Source organism: Theropithecus gelada, chromosome 15 (genome assembly GCF_003255815.1).
Source record: "Theropithecus gelada isolate Dixy chromosome 15, Tgel_1.0, whole genome shotgun sequence".
NCBI classification, from domain to species: Eukaryota; Metazoa; Chordata; class Mammalia; order Primates; family Cercopithecidae; genus Theropithecus; species Theropithecus gelada.
Window position 1 is genome coordinate 10,339,162 of NC_037683.1, and position 20,279 is coordinate 10,359,440.

Sequence of the window (20,279 nt, forward strand, 5' to 3'; positions counted from 1 at the left end):
AAAAAAAAAAAAAAAAAAAAAAGAAAAAAGAAAAAGAAAAAGTAGCATCTATCCTTCCATATCATTTTTTAGAATTTTTAAAATTTTATTATTTTGTTATTATTATTATTATTTTGAGACAGGGTCTCACTCTCTTGTCTAGGCTGAAGCACAGTGTGGTTCAATCCGGGCTTTCTGCAGCCTCAACTTCCCTGACTCCAGGGATCCTCTCACCCTGGCCTCCGGAGCAGCTGGGACTACAGGTGTGTGCCACCATGCCTGGCTAATTTTTAAATTTTTTGTAGATAGGGAGTTTTGCTATGTTCAGCCCAGGCAGTTCTCAAACTCCTGGGCTCAAGTGATCCTCTTGCCTTGGCCTTTCAAAGTGCTGGCCATCTCGTTTGGCTTATTATTATTTTTTTAGAGATAGGGTCTTGCTCTATCTCTCAGGCTGTAGTGTAGTGGTGTAATCATAGCTCACCACAGCCTCAAACTCCTGGACTCGAGGGATCCTTACACCTCAGCCTGCCGAGTAAGTGGGACTACAGGCATGTGCCACCATGCCCAGCTACGTTTTGAAACTTTTTTTTGGTAGAGACGGGCTCTCACTATGTTGCTCAGGCTGGTTTTGAACTCCTGGCTTCAAGCGATCCTCCTGCCTTGGCCTCTCAAAGTACCGGGATTACAGGTGTGAGCCACCGCACCCAGTCTATTTGTTTATTATTTATTTTTATTGTTTTAGTCCTCAGGTCAGAGTCTCCAGTGTTTTTTAATTGCGGTGGGGTGTGGGGAATGGCAGAACGACATAATACTGTATCAAAAGCAATTCCTGGCCAGGCCCGGTGACTCACGCCTGTAATCCCAGCACTTTGGGAGGCTGAGGTGGGTGGATCACGAGGTCAGGAGATCGAGACCATCCTGGCTAACACGGTGAAATCCTGTCTCTACTAAAAAATACAAAAAAAAAAAAAAAAAAAAAAAAAAGCAATTCCTTCCTCAGGGAGAGAATTTAATAAGAGAGGTTCTGGACTTTTTGCCCGACATACAGTAGGCACATTATTTGGTTATTTGCTTTTAATTTCGATTTAATAAGCATTTTTCTGTGGAAGACCTCATTTGGGCCTCCCAGCTTTTCTTTTTTTTTTTGAGGCGGCGTCTCACTCCGTTGCCCAGGCTGGAGTGCAGTGGGGCGATCCGGCTCACTGCAACCTCGGCCTCCGGGGTTCAAGCGATTCTCCTGCCTTCGTCTCCCGAGTAGCTGGGATTACAGGCCCGCACCACCACACCCGGCTAATTTTTGTATTTTTAGTAGAGAGGGGGTTTCACCATGTTGTTGGTCAGGCTGGTCTCGATCTCCTGACCTCGTGATCCGCCCGCCTCGGCTTCCCAAAGTGCTGCGATTACAGGCGTGAGCCACCGCGCCCGGCCTGGGCCTCCCAGCTTTTCAACCACATTTAATCTCCGTAGGGATATTTTTCATCATCATTCTATTGAGACAGAGACTGAGGATCAAAGGGAGACCACTTGGCTTCGAGGTGGCCTGTTCGAGTGGCGCGGTTCTCGGATCTTCTGGAAGCATCAGTTGCTCAGCCAGATCTGCGCCCCCAGGCCCAGAACTCGCGGGCCCGCCACGGCCGCAGGCTCCAGCCCTCGCCTGGCCTCTGCGCTTGGCAGCTCAGCGCCATCTTTGAACCTGGCACCAATGCCTCATTTCCGCAGTTTTCCTCGCCTAGGAGTAGTCAGGCCTTTCTCGAGCCTGCTTTTTCTAGGGACAGGGTATGCAAAACTGGTCATGCTTCTCTCTGTGGCCGAGAAGAATCATTACTTTTCTTTCTTCCAGGCCTTGCAGGTGGCGCTGCGACCAATTCAAACATGGCGCCGCCAGCCTCACGTTCCCCGTTTTCCGCTCAAGGCGGCGTAGGGGCGGAGGTCGCGCCTGAGTGCGTCGGTACGAGAGGGCGGAACCGTCTCCACGGCAACCCGCGCGCAGTCCGGGCCACTCAGCCAGGCGGGAAGCGCGCGTGTTGCGGTGCTGGCGACGGGCGGGGTTGCCAGCGGCCCGGGGCCCGGGCGGCCAGGGCCACTGCAGGACGAGACCCTGGGTGTGGCGTCCGTGCCCTCGCAGTGGAGGGCCGTCCAGGGCATCCGCGGGGAGACGGTGAGGGCGCGGGCCAAGCGCGGAGAGACGCGGGCGGGAAGGCGCGGGCGCAGCGCGGCCGCCGGGCGGGTTCGGGCGTCCCATCGTTTGCCTCTATAGTTTCTTCCACATAAACTGACCCGGAGGATGCTCTTGGCTCATTTTTTAACAACAAAAAGTGGAAAAACAAACACCTCCAAGGATCCCACGTTTTGAAGGATTTTGTGTGAACTGCAGTTTTTAAGCATTTAAAACAACTTTTTTTGGTTTTGTTTCGTTTTTTTTTTGAGAAAAACGAGACAAGGTCTCGCTCTGTCGCCTAGGCTGGAGTGCAGTGGTGCGATCTCGGCTCACTGCCGTCTCAGCCTCCGGTGCAGGAGCGATCCTCCCACCTGCGCATCCAGAGTAGCTGAGACTTAAGGCGCGCGCCCCCACGGCGGCTGTTTATTTATTATAGAGATGGGGTCTCCCTGTGTTTCCTCGGCTGGTCTCCAACTCCTGGGCTTAAGCTGTCCCTATCTCGGCTCGCTGCAAACTCCGCCTCCCGGGTTTACACCATTCTCCTGCCCCAGCCTCCCGAGTAGCTGGGACTACAGGCGCCCGCCACCACGCCCAGCTAATTTTTTTTTGGTATTTTTTAGTAGAGACGGGGTTTCACTGTGTTAGTCTGGATGGTCTCGATCTCCTGACCTCGTCATCCGCCCGCCTCGGCCTCCCAAAGTGCTGGGATTACAGGCGTGAGCCACCGCGCCCGGCCCAGGCTAACTTTTTTTTTTTTTTTTTGAGACGGAGTCTCGCTTTGTCGCCCGGGCTGGAGTGCAGTGGCCGGATTTCAGCTCACTGCAAGCTCCGCCTCCCGGGTTCACGCCATTCTCCTGCCTCAGCCTCCCGAGTAGCTGGGACTACAGGCGCCCGCCACCTCGCCCGGCTAGTTTTTTTTATTTTTTAGTAGAGACGGGGTTTCACCGGGTTAGCCAGGATGGTCTCGATCTCCTGACCTTGTGATCCGCCCGTCTCGGCCTCCCAAAGTGCTGGGATTACAGGCTTGAGCCACCGCGCCCGGCCAGCCAGGCTAACTTTTAAATGACCAAACTGCATCGTAAATTCTAGATAAGCCAGTTTTCCAGGTGTTTAATCAAACGCTTGGAAAAGGAGGTGCTCTCATGAGATGAAGGGCGGGGCTGCTGCGTGCTCAAGGCCTCTCCCGAGGGGTCTGTGCGGACTTGGAGTACCTGCCGTGTGCCAGGAGCTGTTCAAGGGTTGGGGACTCATCAGAAAAGAAGACAGACATCTGTCCCTCCTGGAGCTTACATGGGCAGTGGCAGGGGCTGGAACATTAACAGTATGTTTAATAAGTAAATTATGCAGTGTGTTAGAAGGTGAATAGTGCCGTGGACAAAAGAAAAAGCTGAGAGATTGGAAGGACTGGGTTGGGGATTGAGAGTGTGGTTTGCCGTGTGGACTACAGTGAGAGGGTGACATTTTAGCAAAGATTTGGAGGAGTGAGCTTGGGCTAAGTGGATACCTGGGGTAGAGTCATCGAGGGAGATGAAAAGTCAAGTGCAAAGTAGGGTGCCCTGGCATTGTGCCTGTAGTGCCAGCTACTTGAGCAGCTGAGGCGGGAGGATCCCTTGAGCCCAGGAGTTCAAAGGTGCAGTGAGCTATGATTGCACCACTGTGTTCCAGCTTGGGTAACACAGTGAGAGACCGTGACTCTACAGGGGGAAAAAAAGGTCAGTGCAAAGGCCCTAGGACAAATCTGTCTGTTTGAGGAGGCAGATGGGCCTGGCGAGGAGTGAGGGATTGCGAAGAGTGGTCCCAGGTGAGGTCAGAGAGGATAAGGTGAGGAAAGGCAGGTCAGGTGGGGCCTCTGAGTATTGTAACGACTTATGCTTTTCCTCTGAAGATGAGCAGCCTTGGGTGCTGCACATGTCCCAGAAGAGAATACTGAGGCTTAGCTTGCTGCATGAACCTGCAGAGAGCCCAGATCTTCCCCAAGGCCAGTGAGGTTTCCATGAAGTCTTATCTTGAGGACAGATTTCTTACCTTAGGCCTGGAAGTCTGCACAGCTGAAGCCAGGATTTGATCTGGCTTGCAAGCACTCCCCACTTTGCTGTGCTGCATGGGAGCAGTTCTCAGGGAAAGCCAGGGCACTGGGTGGTTTAGTTAACTGTCTATCCTTATTACAGGTCAACTGATGATTCAGATGCACTGGCTTTTACGCAGTACTGAGAATAGCTCTTGCTGAACATGAACTTTTTTTTTTTTTTTTTTTGAAACGGAGTCTCGCTCTGTCGCCCAGGCTGGAGTGCAGTGGCGCGATCTCTGCTCACTGCAAGCTCTGCCTCCTGGGTTCACGCCATTCTCCTGCCTCAGCCTCCCGAGTAGCTGGGACTACAGGCACCCGCCACCACGCCTGGCCAATTTTTTGTATTTTTAGTAGAGATGGGGTTTCACCGTGTTGGCCAGGATGGTCTTGATCTTCAGACCTCATGATCCACCCACCTCAGCCTCCCAGAGTGCTGGGATTACAGGCTTGAGCCACCGCGCCCGGCCTTGCTGAACATTTTTAGAAGACTCTAGGTTGGGGCTGGGTGTGGTGGCTCACACCTGTAATCCCAGCACTTTGGGAGGCTGGTGGGTCACCTGAGGTCAGGTGAGGCTGATGGGTCACCTGAGGTCAGGAGTTGGAGACAAGCCTGGCCAACATGGTGAAACCCCATCTCTACTAAAAGTACCAAAAATTAGCCGGATGTGGTGGTGCACACCTGTAATCCCAGCTCCTCTGGAGGCTGAGGTGGGAGAACCGCTTGAACCTGGGAGGCGAAGGTTGCAGTGAGCCGAGATTGTGCCACTGCACTCCAGCCTGGGTGACAGTGAGACTCTGTATATAAAAAATAAATAAAAATAAAGTAGACTCTAGGAATCATTGATTCAGTTTAATACTTTTTTTTTTTCTAATAGAATGAGATTGAGTCCGGTTAATTTTCTAGTAGATAGCTTTAACCTGTAGAATCCCAAGAAAATGATTCTAATACTTGGGTGTGAAGGCTTTCATCTGAGGATGGTTCACTTGAAACAGCCAGCTCTCTTACCTAAGGAGATTCTTTTATATGGTAAGAATGTTTCAAGGGCCAGAAGAAGGTAAGTTACTTTTTTCATCCCTTCCCTTTCTGTTGTCCCCTTCCCACTCTTCTCTTCCCTTCCCCTCCCTCCCTCCCTCCCTCCCTTCCTCCCTTCCTCCCTTCCTTCCTCCCTCCCTCCCTTCCTCCCTTCCTTCCTCCCTTCCTTCCATCCATCCATCCATCCATCCATCCATCCACAGGATCTTGCTCTGTCTCCCAGGTAGGAGTGCAGTAGTGTCATCTTGGCTCACTCCAACCTCCAACTTCCAGGCTCAAGCCGTCCTCTTGCATCAGCCTCCTGTGTAGCGGGGATTACAGATACATACCACTGTGCCCAGCTAATTTTAAAATTTTTTTTTGTGAGATGGAGCCTGTTGCCAGGCTGGAGTGCAGTGGCGCCATCTCGGCTCACTGCAGCCTCCGCCTCCTGGGTTCAAGCGATTCTCCTGCCTCAGCCTCAGTCCTGAGCTGGGACTACAGGCACGCGCCACCAAGCCCAGCTAATTTTTGTATTTTTTTTTTTTTTTTTGAGACGGAGTCTTGCTCTCTTGCCCAGGCTGGAGTGCAGTGGCACCATCTCGGCTCCCCACAACCTCCGCCTCCTGGGTTCAAGTGATTCTTCTGCCTCAGCCTCTGGAGTAGCTGGGACTACAGGCACGTGCCACCATGCCCAGCTAATTTTTGTATTTTTAGTAGAGACGGGTTTTACTATGTGGGCCAGGTGAGTCTTGAACTCCGGACCTCGTGATCTAACCTCGTGATCTGCCTGCCTCGGCCCAGAGTGGTGAGATTACAGGCATGAACCACCTTGCCCAGCGGTTTTTTTTTGTTGTTGTTGAGGCGTAGTTTCACTCTATTGCCCAGGCTGGAGTGCAGTGGCGCAGTCTCGGCTCACTGCAAGCTCTGCCTCCCAGGTGCATGCCATTCTCCTGCCTCAGCCTCCTAAGTAGCTGGGACTACAGGTGCCTGCCACCACAGCCGGCTAATTTTTTGTATTTTTAGTAGAGACGGGGTTTCACCGTGTTGGCCAGGATGCTCTCGATCTCCTGACCTCGTGATCCGCCTGCCTCGGCCTCCCAAAGTGCTGGGATTACAGGCGTGAGCCACCGTTCCCTGCCTGGCCTTTTTTTTGAGACACAGTCTCACTCTGTGGCCTAGGCTGGAGTGCAATGGCGTGATCTCAGCTCATTGCAACTTCTGCCTCCCGACTTCAAGCAATTCTCCTGCCTCAGCCTCCCGAGTGGCTGGGGTTATAGGCATGAGCCACTATGCATGGCTAATAATTTTTTTTTTTTTTTTTTGAGACAGAGTCTCACTCTGTTGCCCAGGCTGGAGTGCAGTGGCACAATCTTGGCTCACTGCAACCTCTCCCTCCCAGGTTCAAGTGATTCTCCTGTCTCAGCCTCCTAAGTAGCTGGAACTACAGGTGCCTGCCAGCACGCCTGGCTAATTTTTTGTTTTTTTTTTGGTAGAGGTGGGGTTTCACTGTGTTAGCCAGGGTAGTCTTGATTTCCTGACCTCGGCCACCCAAAGTGCAGGGATTACAGGTGTTAGCCACTGTGCTCAGTCCATTTTTTTAAAATTTTAAGTAGGGATGGGGTTTCGCCATATTGGCCAGGTTGGTTTTGAACTCCTGACCTTTCACCATGTTGGCCAGGCTGGTCTCAAACTCATGGCCTCAAGTCATCTGCCTACCTCGGCCTCCCAAGGTATAGGTATTACAAGCCTGAGCCACCTCGCCTGGGCTACTCTTGGTACTTTCTTTTTGTGTGTGTGAGACAGAGTCTCGCTCTGTTGTCCAGGCTGAAGTGCAGTGGTGCAATCTCAGCTCACTGCAACCTCCACCTCCTGGTTTCAAGTGATCCTCCTGCCTCAGCCTCCTGAGAAGCTGGGACTACAGCTGCGCGCCACAACAGCTGGTTAATGTTTGTATTTTTAGTAGAGATGAGGTTTCACCATGTTGGTCAGGCTGGTCCTGAACTCCTGACCTCAAGTGATCTGCCCACCTCAGCCTCCTAAAGTGCTGGAAGTACAGGTGTGAGCTACTACCCCTGGCCCTTCTGGTAGTTTTGAAGCTTAGACATCATGGGGTTACGGAAAGGTAGAGGTGCATAAGGTAGTTCCTCCTCCATCTCTGCCAGCTTTTTATTTCCTTCCTGTTGCTTTTCATCAACATCTCTGATCAGCTTCTCTTTGGTCCCCACTGCATCCAGCAGCTGCTTGGGCACCCCTTGTAGGCCTTCCTGGAGACAGTGAAAGATCTCATGCAGCTTCCCGACATGCTCCAAGGAGGGGGCAGAGGTGGCCATGGCACAGGCTGTGCTGAAGCAGCGACCACTGAGATTCTGGGTGCTGGGTGTGCTCCTAGCCTGGCAGAACCGCGCCCAGCCCCTCAGCCGTCATGGTGACCACTGCGCTACTGCCGCCTGGTGCTTTTTGAGTTAACTTTTTCTTCTTTGTGGAGGTAATCTATGGGCCGGCGTGGTGCCTCATGCCTGTAATCCCAGCACTTTGAGAGGCTGAGGCGGGTGGATCACCTGAGGTCAGGAGTTCGAGACCAGCCTGGCCAACATGGTGAAACCCCATCTCTACTAAAAATACAAAAATGAGACTGGGCGCGGTGGCTCACGCCTGTAATCTCAGCAGTTTGTAAGGCCGAGGCGGGCGGATCACCTGAGGTCAACTGGTAGTTGAAGACCAGCCTGACCAACATGGAGAAACCCCGTCTCTACTAAAAATGCAAAATTAGCCGGGCGTGGTGGCGCCTGCCTGTAATCCCAGCTACTCGGGAAGCTGAGGCAGGAGAATCGCTTGAACCCAGGAGGTAGAAGTTGCGGTGAGCCAAAATCACGCCACTGCATTCCAGCCTGAGTGACAGAGTGAGACCCTGTCTTAAAAAATATATATATATATTTATATATATATTACTATATATAATATATAATAGATATAACATTTGTGTATATATTATATATATATATTTTTATATATATGTAGTTTTTGGCCTGACTTGACTTTTCTTGCCACATCCCTATCTGTTTAGAGGGACGGTGTCCTGGACCTTAACTTTCGATCTGAGTTTGAGGGTGCAGATCCTTTTTATTAGTGGCTTGGCCCTGGACTAGTAACGCAGTCTGTCTTCTGTGAAGTGCGATTGTTAGGATACTTCTTATGGGATTGAATGGGACTGTTGACCAGAAAGCCAAGTGAAAGCCAGTGCTGTTCATGTGGAGTTTCTGAGTGTCAGTGACTGGCCCCGCTGTCTCAGCTGAGGGGTACCTCATCCCTCTTCTCAAAGGTAGTCAACAGTGGAATGCCCTGGAAAGTGTTGAAAAATGTGAACTCCTGGGTTCTACTTGCAGTTACTGTGGCTTACTTTGCATGTGGTATGACCTAGGAATCTGGTTTTATAAAATCTCCCTAAATGATTCTAATGCATAGCGAAGTTTGAGAACCACTAGAACCACTAGTTTAATCCAGCTGCTTTCCAGTAGAGTTACTTAAAAAAAAAAATTATTTATTTATTTTTGAGACAGAGTCTTGCTCTGTCATCCAGGCTGGAGTGCAATGGTGCAATCCCAGCTCACTGCAACCTCTATCTCCTGGGTTCAAGCAATTCTCCTGCCTCAGCCTCCCGAGTAGCTGGGATTACAGGCACATACCACCATACCCAGCTAATTTTTGTAGTTTTAGTAGAGATGGGGTTTCACCATATTGGTCAGGCTGGTCTCGAACTCCTGACCTTGTGATCCGCCCGCCTCAGCCTCCCAAAGTGCTGGGATTACTGGTGTGAGCCACTACACTGGCCCAGTTTTTTTTTTTTTTTTTTTTGAGATGGAGTCGCACTGTCTTCCCTAGGCTGGAGTGCAGTGGTGCAATCTCGGCTCACTGCAGTCTCTGCCTTCTGAGTTCAAGCAGTTCTCCCACCTCAGCCTCCCCAGTAGCTGGAATTAGAGGCGTGTCCCACTAGGCCTGGCTATTTTTTGTATTTTTAGTAGAGAGGGGGTTTCACCATGTTGGCCAGGCTGGTCTCGAACTCCTGACCTCAAATGATCCTCCCACCTCGGCCTCCCAATGTGCTGGTGGTCTAGTTCTGTCTCCCAGCCTGGAATGCAATGATGTGATCAAAGCTCACTGCAGCCTCAAAACTCTTGAACTTAAGCAATCCTCCCACTTCCGTCTCCCGAGTAGATAGAATTACAGGTGCACACTATCACGCCTGGCTAATCTGGAAAATTTCTGTAGAGTCAGAGGTCTTGCTTTGTTACCCAGCTGGTATTGAACTCCTGGCCTCGTGTGAGCCTCCCACTCAGCCTCCCAAAGTGCTGAAATTAAAGCTGTGAACCACCATGTCTGGCCCGTTTTAAGCATTTTTGAAAGCGTGCAGTTCAGAGGCATCAAGCATGATTCCAGTGCGCCATCCTCACTGCGATCTATTGAACTGTTTCCCAGTGGGGTGCATTTTTTTTTTTTTTGGTAGACGGAGTCTCGCTCTGTCGCCCAGGCTGGAGTACAGTGGCATGATCTCGGCTCACTGCAAGCTCCGCCTCCCGGGTTCACGCCATTCTCCTGCCTCAGCCTCCTGAGTAGCTGGGACTACAGGCGCCCGCCACCGCGCCCGGCTAATTTTTTTTGCATTTTCAGTAGAGACGGGGTTTCACTGTGGTCTCGATTTCCTGACCTTGTGATCCGCCCGTCTCGGCCTCCCAAAGTGCTGGGATTACAGGCGTGAGCCACCGCGCCCGGCCCAGTGGGGTGCATTTTTAACATTCAGGTCTGTCTCCCTTGATTTAGCTCCTTGAGGGCAGGGGTGAGTCTCCCGTAGTTTTCCGTGTCCCAGAGGTGCCTAGGAAATGCTGAACTGAATGGTTTCTTGTGTGCTTTCACCCCCTGGCCGGCCTCTGCTGCATCCCTCTTCTGAATTCACCTCGCTGCCTACCTCTGGGCCTCTACGTGAGTGCCTTTTCTGGACTGGCTGTAGCTTCCGGCCCAGCAGATTCTCTCTCTCTCTCTCTCTTTTTTTTGAAACAGAGTCTCCCTCTGTCGCCCAGGCTGTAGTGCAGTGGCACAATCTTGGCTTACTGCAACCTGCACCTCCTAGGTTCAAGCGATCTTCCCACCTCAGCCTCCCTAGTAGCTGTGATTACAGTCGTCTACCAACAGACTTGGCTAATTTTTCTTTCTTTTTTCTTTTTTTTGTATTTTTAGTAGAGAGAGGGCTTCACCATTTTGGTCAGGCTGGTCTCGAACTCCTGGCCTCAAATGATCTGCCTGCCTCAGCCTCCCAAAGGGCTAGGATTACAGGCCTGAGCCACCATGCCTGGCTCTGCCTGCTTGGCTTGGCTGGGCCTGGCTTGGCCCGGCCCGGCCCAGGAGATTCTCTAGCATATGGCACCCCCTGGGTAGGAGGTTTTCCAAGAAAAGGGGTCCTGTGGGGCAGGTGGACTTTCCAGGAGGCATCTCCTCATCTTTCTGGGCCTCAGTTTCCTTCCTCTGAGAGGCAGGGGTGCTGATGTTCTGGGCTTCTCCATGGCTGCAGGCTGTCTTGGGGAAGAATTGGCCTTCAGGCTGCAGAGGGACCCTGGGGCCTCAGACTCTCAAGAGGGTGGACCCTACTGGTCTTGCTTTGGTAGTTACTGTTCTCTGATTCCTTCCGAGGACGTCCTGGTGTGATTACGTAAAGTCTGGCCCAGCCCTTTGTACTCCCCTGAACACACCTTTTTTTTTTTTTTTTGAGACAGAGTCTTGCTCTGTTGCCCGCGCTGGAGTGCGGTGGTGTGATCTCAGCTCACTGCAACCTCCACCTCCCAGGTTCAAGCAATTCTGCCTCAGCCTCCCGAGTACCTGGGATTACAGGTGTGTGCCACCACGCCTGCCTGATTTTTGTATTTTTAGTAGAGATGGGGTTTCACCGTGTTGGTCAGGTTGGTCTCGAACTCCTGTTCTCGTGATCAGCCCACCTTGGCTTCCCAAATTGCTGGGATTACAGGCATGAGCCACTGTGCCCAGCTGACCTGGCTAATTTTTAAATTTTTTGTAGAGACTGGGTTTCCCCATGTTGCCTAGGCTGGTCACAAACTCTTGGACTCAAAAATAATCCACCTTCCTTGGCCTCCCAAAGTGCTGGGATTACAGACATGAGCCACTGTGCCTGGCTTAGCATAATTTGTTAGGGCCCTAGGATTTTCTGGATATAAATGAACTTTGGCTTTTCCTTGAAGTCATCAGCTGCATTATCCCCTAACAAGAGAGTCAGCCTGTCTTTTCAAGCTTTGAAGCCAGGCATTGACTTCTTTCTAGTTTCCAAATTCCTAGATGGCATGTCCTTCCAATGTTTCATCTACTTTGAAAATCTGGGCCGGGCGCGGTGGCTCAAGCCTGTAATCCCAGCACTTTGGGAGGCCGAGACGGGCGGATCACGAGGTCAGGAGATCGAGACCATCCTGGCTAACACAGTGAAACCCCGTCTCTACTAAAAATACAAAAAACTAGCCGGGCGAGGTGGCGGGCGCCTGTAGTCCGAGCTACTCCGGAGGCTGAGGCAGGAGAATGGCGCAAACCCGGGAGGCGGAGCTTGCAGTGAGCTGAGATCCGGCCACAGCACTCCAGCCCGGGCTACAGAGCAAGACTCCGTCTCAAAAAAAAAAAAAAAAAAAAGAAAATCTGGGCCGGGTGTGGTGGCTCATGCCTGTAATCCCAGCACTTTGGGAGGCCCAGGCGGACTGATCACCTGAGTTCAGGAGTTTGAGACCAGCCTGGCTGACATGGTGAATCTCCGTCTCTATTCAAAATACAAACATGGCCGGGCGCGGTGGCTCAAGTCTGTAATCCCAGCACTTTGGGAGGCCAAGACGGGTAGATCACGAGGTCAGGAGATCGAGACCATCCTGGCTAACATGGTGAAACCCCGTCTCTACTAAAAATACAAAAAAAACTAGCCGGGCGAGGTAGCGGGTGCTTGTAGTCCCAGCTACTCAAGAGGCTGAGGCAGAATGGTGTAAACCCGGGAGGCGGAGCTTGCAGTGAGCCGAGATCCGGCCACTGCCCTCCGGCCTGGGCGACAGAGTGAGACTCCGTCTCAAAAAAAAAAAAAAAAAAAAAATTACAAACATTAGCCAGGCATGGTGTCGGGCACCTGTAATTCCAGCTACTCGGGAGGCTGAGGTAGGAGAATTGCTAGAACCCAGGAGGTGAAGGTTGCCGAGATCACACCACTGTACTCCAGCCTGGGTGACAGAGTGAGACTGTCTCAAAAAAAAAAAAAAAAAATCTGTTTAGTGCGGCCACCTTCATCAATAATCTGAGCTAGATCTTCTGGAGAACTTGCTGCGGCTTGTCCAGCAGCACTTGCTGCTTCATCTTGTATTTGTACATTATGGAGATGGCTGCTTCCCTTAAAGCTCATGAGCCAACCTCTGCTGGCTTCCCGCTTTTCTTCTGCAGCTTCCTCACCGCCCTCAGCCTTCATGGAGTTGAAGAGAGTTAGGGCCTTGCTCTGAGTTATGGTGTGTCTTAAGGAAATGTGGCTGGATTGATTTTCTATCCAGGCCACTAAACTTTATCCCTATCAGCAATATGCTGTTTCACTTCCTTATAATTTGTGTGTTCCCTGGAGTAGCACTTTTAATTTCCTTCAAGAACTTTGCGTTTGGCCGGGCGCGGTGGCTCAAGCCTGTAATCCCAGCACTTTGGGAGGCCGAGACGGGCGGATCACAAGGTCAGGAGATCGAGACCATCCTGGCTAACCTGGTGAAACCCCGTCTCTACTTAAAAAAATACAAAAAACTAGCCGGGCGAGGTGGCGGGCGCCTGTAGTCCCAGCTACTCGGGAGGCTGAGGCAGGAGAATGGTGTGAACCCAGGAGGCGGAGCTTGCAGTGAGCTGAGATCTGGCCACTGCACTCCAGCTCGGGCGACAGAGCAAGACTCCGTCTAAAAAAAAAAAAAAAAAAGAACTTTGCGTTCACAACTTGGCTGTTTGGTGCAAGAGGCCTGGCTTCAGCCTGTCTCAGCTTTCAACATGCCCTCTTCACTAAGCTTAATCATGTCTAGCTTTTGAATTAAGAGACCTGCAACTATTCCTTTCCCTTGAACATTTAGAGGTCCCTGTAGGGATATTAATTGGCTTAGCTTTTTTTTTTTTTTTTTTTTTTTTTTGAGATGGAGTCTCGCTCTGTTGCCCAGGCTGGAGTGCAGTGGCCAGATCTCAGCTCACTGCAAGCTCTGCCTCCCAGGTTTATGCCATCCTCCTGCCTCAGCCTCCCAAGTAGCTGGGACTACAGGCGCCCGCCACCTCGCCTGGCTAGTTTTTTGTATTTTCTGGTAGAGACGGGGTTTCACCATGTTAGCCAGGATGGTCTCGATCTCCTGACCTCGTGATCCGCCCGCCTCGGCCTCCCAAAGTGCTGGGATTACAGGCTTGAGCCACCGCGCCCGGCCTTTTTTTTTTTTTTAACATGGAGTCTCACTTTGTTGCCCAGGCCAGAGTGCGGTGGCATGATCTCGGCTCATTGCAACCTCTGCTTCTTAGGTTTAAGTGATTCTTCTGGCTCAGCCTTCCAAGTAGTTGGGACTACAGGCACCTGTAACCACGCCTGGGTAATTTTTTTTTTTTTTGAGACAGAGTGTCACTCTTGTTGCCCAGGCTGGGTTCAAGCGATTCTCCTGCCTCAGCCTCCTGAGTAGCTGGGGTTGCAGGTGCATACCACTATGCCCAGCTAATTTATGTATTTTTATTTTTATTTTTATTTTATTTTTTTTTTGAGACGGAGTCTCGCGCTGTGTCACCCAGGCTGGAGTGCAGTGGCGCGATCTTGGCTCACTGCAAGCTCCGCCTCCCAGGTTCAGGCCATTCTCCTGCCTCAGCCTCCGAGTAGCTGGGACTACAGGCGCCCGCCACCACGCCCGGCTAGTTTTTTTTTGTATTTTTAGTAGAGACGGGGTTTCACCATGTTAGCCAGGATGGTCTCGATCTCCTGACCTCGTGATCCGCCCGCCTCGGCCTCCCAAAGTGCTGGGATTACAGGCTTGAGCCACCGCGCCCGGCCTAATTTATGTATTTTTAGTAGAGATGGGGTTTTGCTGTGTTGACTAGGCTGGTCTCGAACTCCTGACCTCAGGTAATCCGCCCGCCTTGGCCTCCCAGAGTGCTGGGATTACTGGCATGAGCCAGTATGCCCGCCCAATTTTTGTGTTTTTTTAGTAGAGATGGGGTTTCACCACATTGTACAGGCTGGTCTCGAACTCCTGACCTCAGGTGATCTGCCTGCCTTGGCCTCCCAAAGTGCTGGGATTACTGGCATGAACCACCACACCTGGCCTAATTGGCTTACTTTCAATGTTGTTTTGTCTCAGGGAATAGGGAGGCCCAAGGAGAGAGAGAGATAGGGAACAGCTGGTCAGTGGAGCAGTCAGATCACACACAACATTTATTGATGAAGTTCACTGTCTCACGTGGGTGCAATTTGTGGTGCTGCAAAACGGTTATTGTAGTAACATCAAAGATCACCCATCACAAATCACTGTAACAGATATACTAAGAATGAGTAAGTTTGAAATATTGTGAGAATTGCCAAAATGTGGCAGAGGCATGAACTAAGCGCATGCTGTAGGGAAAATGGCCCGATAGGCTTGTGCAGTGCAGGGCGCCGTGATTCTTCAGTTTGTGAGGAGTGCTGTATCTGCCAAGCGTCTGAAGCGGAGTGCAGCGACATGTGGTTGGCCCAGCCTCGTGCGTGTGTGGGAGAGCACTATGGCTGGGATGCAGTTTACTGTTGTCAGGTCCGACAGTCTAGTGGCAAGTCAGGTTGGCTGGGCGCGGTGGCTCACACCTATAATCCCAGTACTTTGGGAGGCCGAGGAGGGAGGATCATTTGAGCCCAGGAGTTGGAGACAAGCCTAGGTAATATAGTGAGACCCTGTCTCTATAAAAAAATTCTTTTAAAAAAATCAGCCGGCCGGGCGCGGTGGCTCAAGCCTGTAATCCCAGCACTTTGGGAGGCCGAGACGGGCGGATCACGAGGTCAGGAGATCGAGACCATCCTGGCTAACACAGTGAAACCCCGTCTCTACTAAAAATACAAAAACTTAGCCGGGCGAGGTGGCGGGCGCCTGTAGTCCCAGCTACTCGGGAGGCTGAGGCAGGAGAATGGCGTGAACCCGGGAGGTGGAGCTTGCAGTGAGCTGAGATCCGGCCACTGCACTCCAGCCTGGATGACAGAGCGAGACTCCGTCTCAAAAAAAAAAAAAAAAAAAAAAAAAAATCAGCCAGGTGTAGTTTTGTACCTGTAGTACCAGCTACTTGGGAGTCTGAGGTGGGAGGATTGCCTGAGCCCAGGAGGCAGAGGTAGATTGCAGTGAGCTATGACCACTCCATTGCACTCCAGCCTGGGCAACAGAGTGAGACCCTGTCTCAAAAAAAAAAAAAAAGGCCGCCTGGGTTCAAGTCGATCACCTTTTGCTGTGTGACCTTGGGTGAGTTCCTCAGTTTCTCTGTGCCCCAGTGCCAACATTAATAATATGAACATAGGATTTACTTCGTAGGGTGGTTGTGAGGAGGAATGAGGTGATGTGGGTGAAGCTCTTGGCACAGTGCCTGGAAGTGAGCTCTTACCAAGTGGCACTGTGGTCAGAATTGTGGCTTTCACAGAGTTTGAGATTCTCCATTAGTCCCCTTGACTCGGCACATGCCCTTTGTGATCCCCTGGCGCATTCATTCATTCCTTGATGTGTATGCTCCCTCGGCGGCCTCCTCCAGCTCTGTGGCTTCAAGTCACATGTCTGGTCAGAAGCTCTCCAGAGCTTTGTAACCTCCCCTGGGAATACTTGATGCCTCCCCGTGGGTGGCTGAGGCATCTGAGTCCAAAGCAGGCCCCACAGAACTGCCCTGTGTTCTCTGTCTGAGTGTGACCTCACGTCTGGGGATGCCCTGTCCACGGGTTCTCAGTGCAGATCCCAGGGTCACCCTGGATTCCCTTCTTTCCATGATTCCCAGAGTCCAACATGTCTTCTTGGGCTTTACTTGCTCTGTTGCCCAGGCTGGAGTGCAGTGGCACAATCAGCAGCTCACTGCAGCCTCCACTTCCTGGGCTCAAACAATCTTCCCACTTTAGCCTTCTGAGTAGCTGGGGACTACAGGATGTGCCACCATGCCTGGCAATTTTTTTTTTTTTTTTTTTGAGTTGGAGTCTCCCTCTGTCACCCAGGCTGGAGTGCAGTGGCATGATCTTGGCTCACTGCAACCTTCGCCCCCTCAAGTTCACGCGATTCTCCTGCCTCAGCCTCTCAAGTAATTGGGATTACAGGTGCCTGCCACTGTGCCCGGCCAATTTTGTATTTTTAGTAGAGACGGGGTTTCACCATCTTGGCCAGGCTGGTCTTGAACTCCTGACCTTGTGATCCACCTGCCTTGGCCTCCCAAAGTGCTGGGATTACAGGCATGAGCCACCACGCCCAGCTTCTGGCAAATTTTTAATTGTTTTATAGGTACAGGGTTTCTTTTTTTGTTTTTTGTTTTTTGTTTTTTTTGAGACGGAGTCTCGCTCTGTGGCCCAGGCTGGAGTGCAGTGGCTGGATCTCAGCTCACTGCAAGCTCCGCCTCCTGGGTTTACGCCATTCTCCTGCCTCAGCCTCCCGAGTAGCTGGGACTACAGGTGCCAGCCACCTCGCCCGGCTAGTTTTTTGTATTTTTTTTTAGTAGAGACGGGGTTTCACCGTGTTAGCCAGGATGGTCTCGATCTCCTGACCTCGTGATCCGCCCGTCTCGGCCTCCCAAAGTGCTGGGATTACAGGCTTGAGCCACCGCGCCCGGCCGGTACAGGGTTTCTCTCTGTTGCCCAGGCTGGTCTCAAACTCCTGGACTCAAGTGATCCTCTTGCCTCGGCCTCCCAAAGTGCTCGGATTACAGGTGTGAGCCACTGCGCTCAGGCAGTTTTCCTCTATAACATTTTATTCTGGCCCACGACACTCCTTCCTGAAGCTTTCCACTTGGCTGGCTTCTTCGTGTCCTTCACCTCTCAGCTCAAATGCCTTCTCCCTAAGAGGCCACCCTCGCTGTCCCCAGACAGCCTCCCTGGCTGTTTGCTTCTGTTCTCTTGCCTCTGGATGTGCTCAGTGCTGTGTGGATTTGGTATTTCTTTCTTTTTTTTTTTTTTTTTTCAGGCAGAGTCTCGCTCTGTCACCCAGGCTGGAGTGCAGTGGCCGGATCTCAGCTCACTGCAAGCTCCGCCTCCCAGGTTTATGCCATTCTCCTGCCTTAGCCTCCCTCCCGAGTAGCTGGGACTACAGGCGCCCGCCACCTCGCCCGGCTAGTTTTTTATATTTTTAGAGACGGGGTTTCACCGTGTTAGCCAGGATGGTCTCGATCTCCTGACCTCGTGATCCGCCCATCTCGGCCTCCCTAAGTGCTGGGATTACAGGCGTGAGCCACCGCGCCCGGCCTGGATTTGGTATTTCTTGTTTTTTCATCTCTCCCCACCCCTGTGTAAGCACCTGGGGCACAAGAATCTTGCACATTTTCTTTTCTGCTGTATCTTCATTACCCATACAATGCCTGGCAAGTAGATGCTCAGTAATTTTTTTTTTTTTTTGAGACGGAGTCTCGCTCTGTCTCCCAGGCTGGAGTGCGATCTCGGCTCACTGCAAGTTCTGCCTCCTGGGTTCACGCCATTCTCCTGCCTCAGCCTTCCTGAGTAGCTGGGACTACAGGCACCCGCCACCACACCCAGCTAATTTTTTTGTATTTTTAGTAGAGACAGGGTTTCACCATCTTAGCCAGGATGGTCTCGATCTCCTGACCTCGTGATCCGCCCACCTCGGCCTCCCAAAGCGCTGGGGTTACAGGCGTGAGCCACCGTGCCTGACCTCAATAATTTTATTTTATTTTATTTTTTGAGACAGAGTCTCCCTCCATAGCTCAGGCTGGAGTGCAGTGGCGTGATCTTGGCTCACTGCAACCTCCGCCTCCCAGGTTCGAGTGATTCCCCTGCCTCAGCCTCCTGAGTAGCTAGGATTACAGGCACGCGCCACCACACCCGTCTAATTTTTTTTTTCTTTTTTGAGATGGAGTCTCGCTCCGTTGCCTAGGCTGGAGTGCAATGGTGCGATCTCGGCTCACTGCAAGCTCCGCCTCCTGGGTTCACGCCATTCTCCTGCCTCTGCTTCCTGAGTAGCTGGAACTACAGGCACTCACCACCACGCCCGGCTAATTTTTTGTATTTTTAGTACAGATCGGGTTTCACCACGTTAGCCAGGATGGTCTTGATCTCCAGATCTTGTGATTCACCCGCCCGCCCACCTCGGCCTCCCAAAGTGCTGGGATTACAGGCCTGAGCCACTGCACCAGCGTTTTTTTTTTTTGTGTGTGTGTATGTGTGTATGTGTATAAACGAATGTCTGCTTTGTGCCAAATACCGTGCAAAGTGCTGGGGATTCAAAGATCAGACAGAGTCTTATGCGAGGGGACTTGCGGTTCACTAGGATACAGACAAGCAGAGGGAATTGAGTGGCCTGTGGAGATGAGGGTGGGTACCAGTGCTGAGGCCTCTCTGTTCAGAAAAGAACTGTCCTGGTGAGTCCGGCCCCCTTCCTTCCTCCGGGCTTGCCTCCTGGCCCAGCTCGAATCCTGCATGAGATGAGAAGGAGGGAGTGTGGCAGTCCAGGGCCTTGTCATTGTCCCTTGGCCACCTGGGGAAAGCCCCTCACAGCAGCAATCATTGCTTCTGCCCAGAGAGCCTTCGTTTGGTGAAGATTGGGCATGTCTGTAAGATAGGGAGGCTGGCTTCTCCTTCCCTTTCTGATGTTTGTACCTGTCCCAGGTACAGCTAAGCAGGGGACCAGGAATAGTAGGCGTGGTGGCAGGGTGGAGAGCAAGGCCTCTAGGGGCGGTGCTCTGCCTCCCGCCCAGCAGCTCATAGTGGATGCCGGAGCTGCCATTGCTCGCCCGGGTGCTGGGAGGGCTGCCTGCTGAGGGAGGTAGCTGGGGTGGTGTGAAGCTGGGGTGTTCATGGGCATCAGACCATGTGTCTGCCAGGGTGGTGGTGTGAGCCGACGTGGTTCTGCCTGCCCTCCACGTCTTCAGAAATGGAGCCCTCTGGCTCCTCCGAATTGTACCAAAAGTGTGGGTCCCTTGGCCAGCCCTGAATTGGTCCCCGGGGCTGAGGTGCGGACACAGTGCTCTGGTTGGCTGGCATTGATTGACTGTGGGACATAGGAGAGTCAAGGGGCCATCTCCAACCCAGACCTCACTGAGAGAGGCCCCTAGCCGGAGACCCATCGCACCTAGGAGGAGGTCCAGCAGGAGGGGCAGGCAGGGGGCTGGGCGGGGGCTGGGCGAGAACAGCCAGGTGGTGATGCTTGTTTTCACCCTTCCCCCAGAAAAGTTGCCAGACGGCCAGCATTGCCACTGCCAACGTGTCCGCCCAGGCCCGGAGTCATGTGGACGCCCAGGTGCAGACGGAGGCCCCTGTGCCCGTCAGCGTGCAGCCCCTGTCCCGGTACAACATGCCTCGGCTCGCAGCCTTTCTTCGGAGAGTGGAGGCCATGGTCATCCGAGAGCTGAACAAGAACTGGCAGAGCCACGCGTTTGATGGCTTCGAGGTGAACTGGACCGAGCAGCAGCAGATGGTAGGGGATGGGCTGGTGCAGCCTCGGGTGGAGCCCCTGCCCCACTTCTGTCTCCCCTTGTTTTCCTTCCCACAAATAACAGCCGTGCCAGTCGTCGTTACGGTCAGCAGTCACCAGGCTTTAACGTCCTGCCTGGTACTGGGCTAGGTTCCCTAAGAATAAGTCAGTGAGTCTTCACTGCTGGCCTTGAGGTAGGTTTTGTTCTGTCCACTTTACGGTTAGGGAGATGGACAGCCTATGTGGAAGTAACGTCCAGGGTGAAACTGAGCGGGTGAGCAGTGGAGGCAGAGGCTGGAGCCCGGGTGGCCCGGCTGCTCTGCCTCCCCATGTATGGTACAGTGAGGGCCTTCTTTGGGCCAGGCCCAATTTAAGAATGTCTCCTGTGGTATCTTATTCACTCCTCAAAACAACTGTATG

General features: G+C 52.2%; 1 protein-coding gene across 1 annotated transcript in view; it reads left to right on the plus strand.

Moving 5' to 3' along the window:
* The window catches only part of WDR34 (WD repeat domain 34), a 31,450-nt gene that overhangs the window by 4,527 nt on the left and 6,644 nt on the right, over positions 1–20,279 (plus strand). The window contains exons 2-4 of the mRNA XM_025360539.1: positions 1,588–1,755; positions 1,901–2,137; positions 19,614–19,862. Of these exons, the coding sequence (XP_025216324.1) occupies positions 1,588–1,755; positions 1,901–2,137; positions 19,614–19,862 (654 nt within the window). The remainder of the gene's footprint in view (positions 1–1,587; positions 1,756–1,900; positions 2,138–19,613; positions 19,863–20,279) is intronic.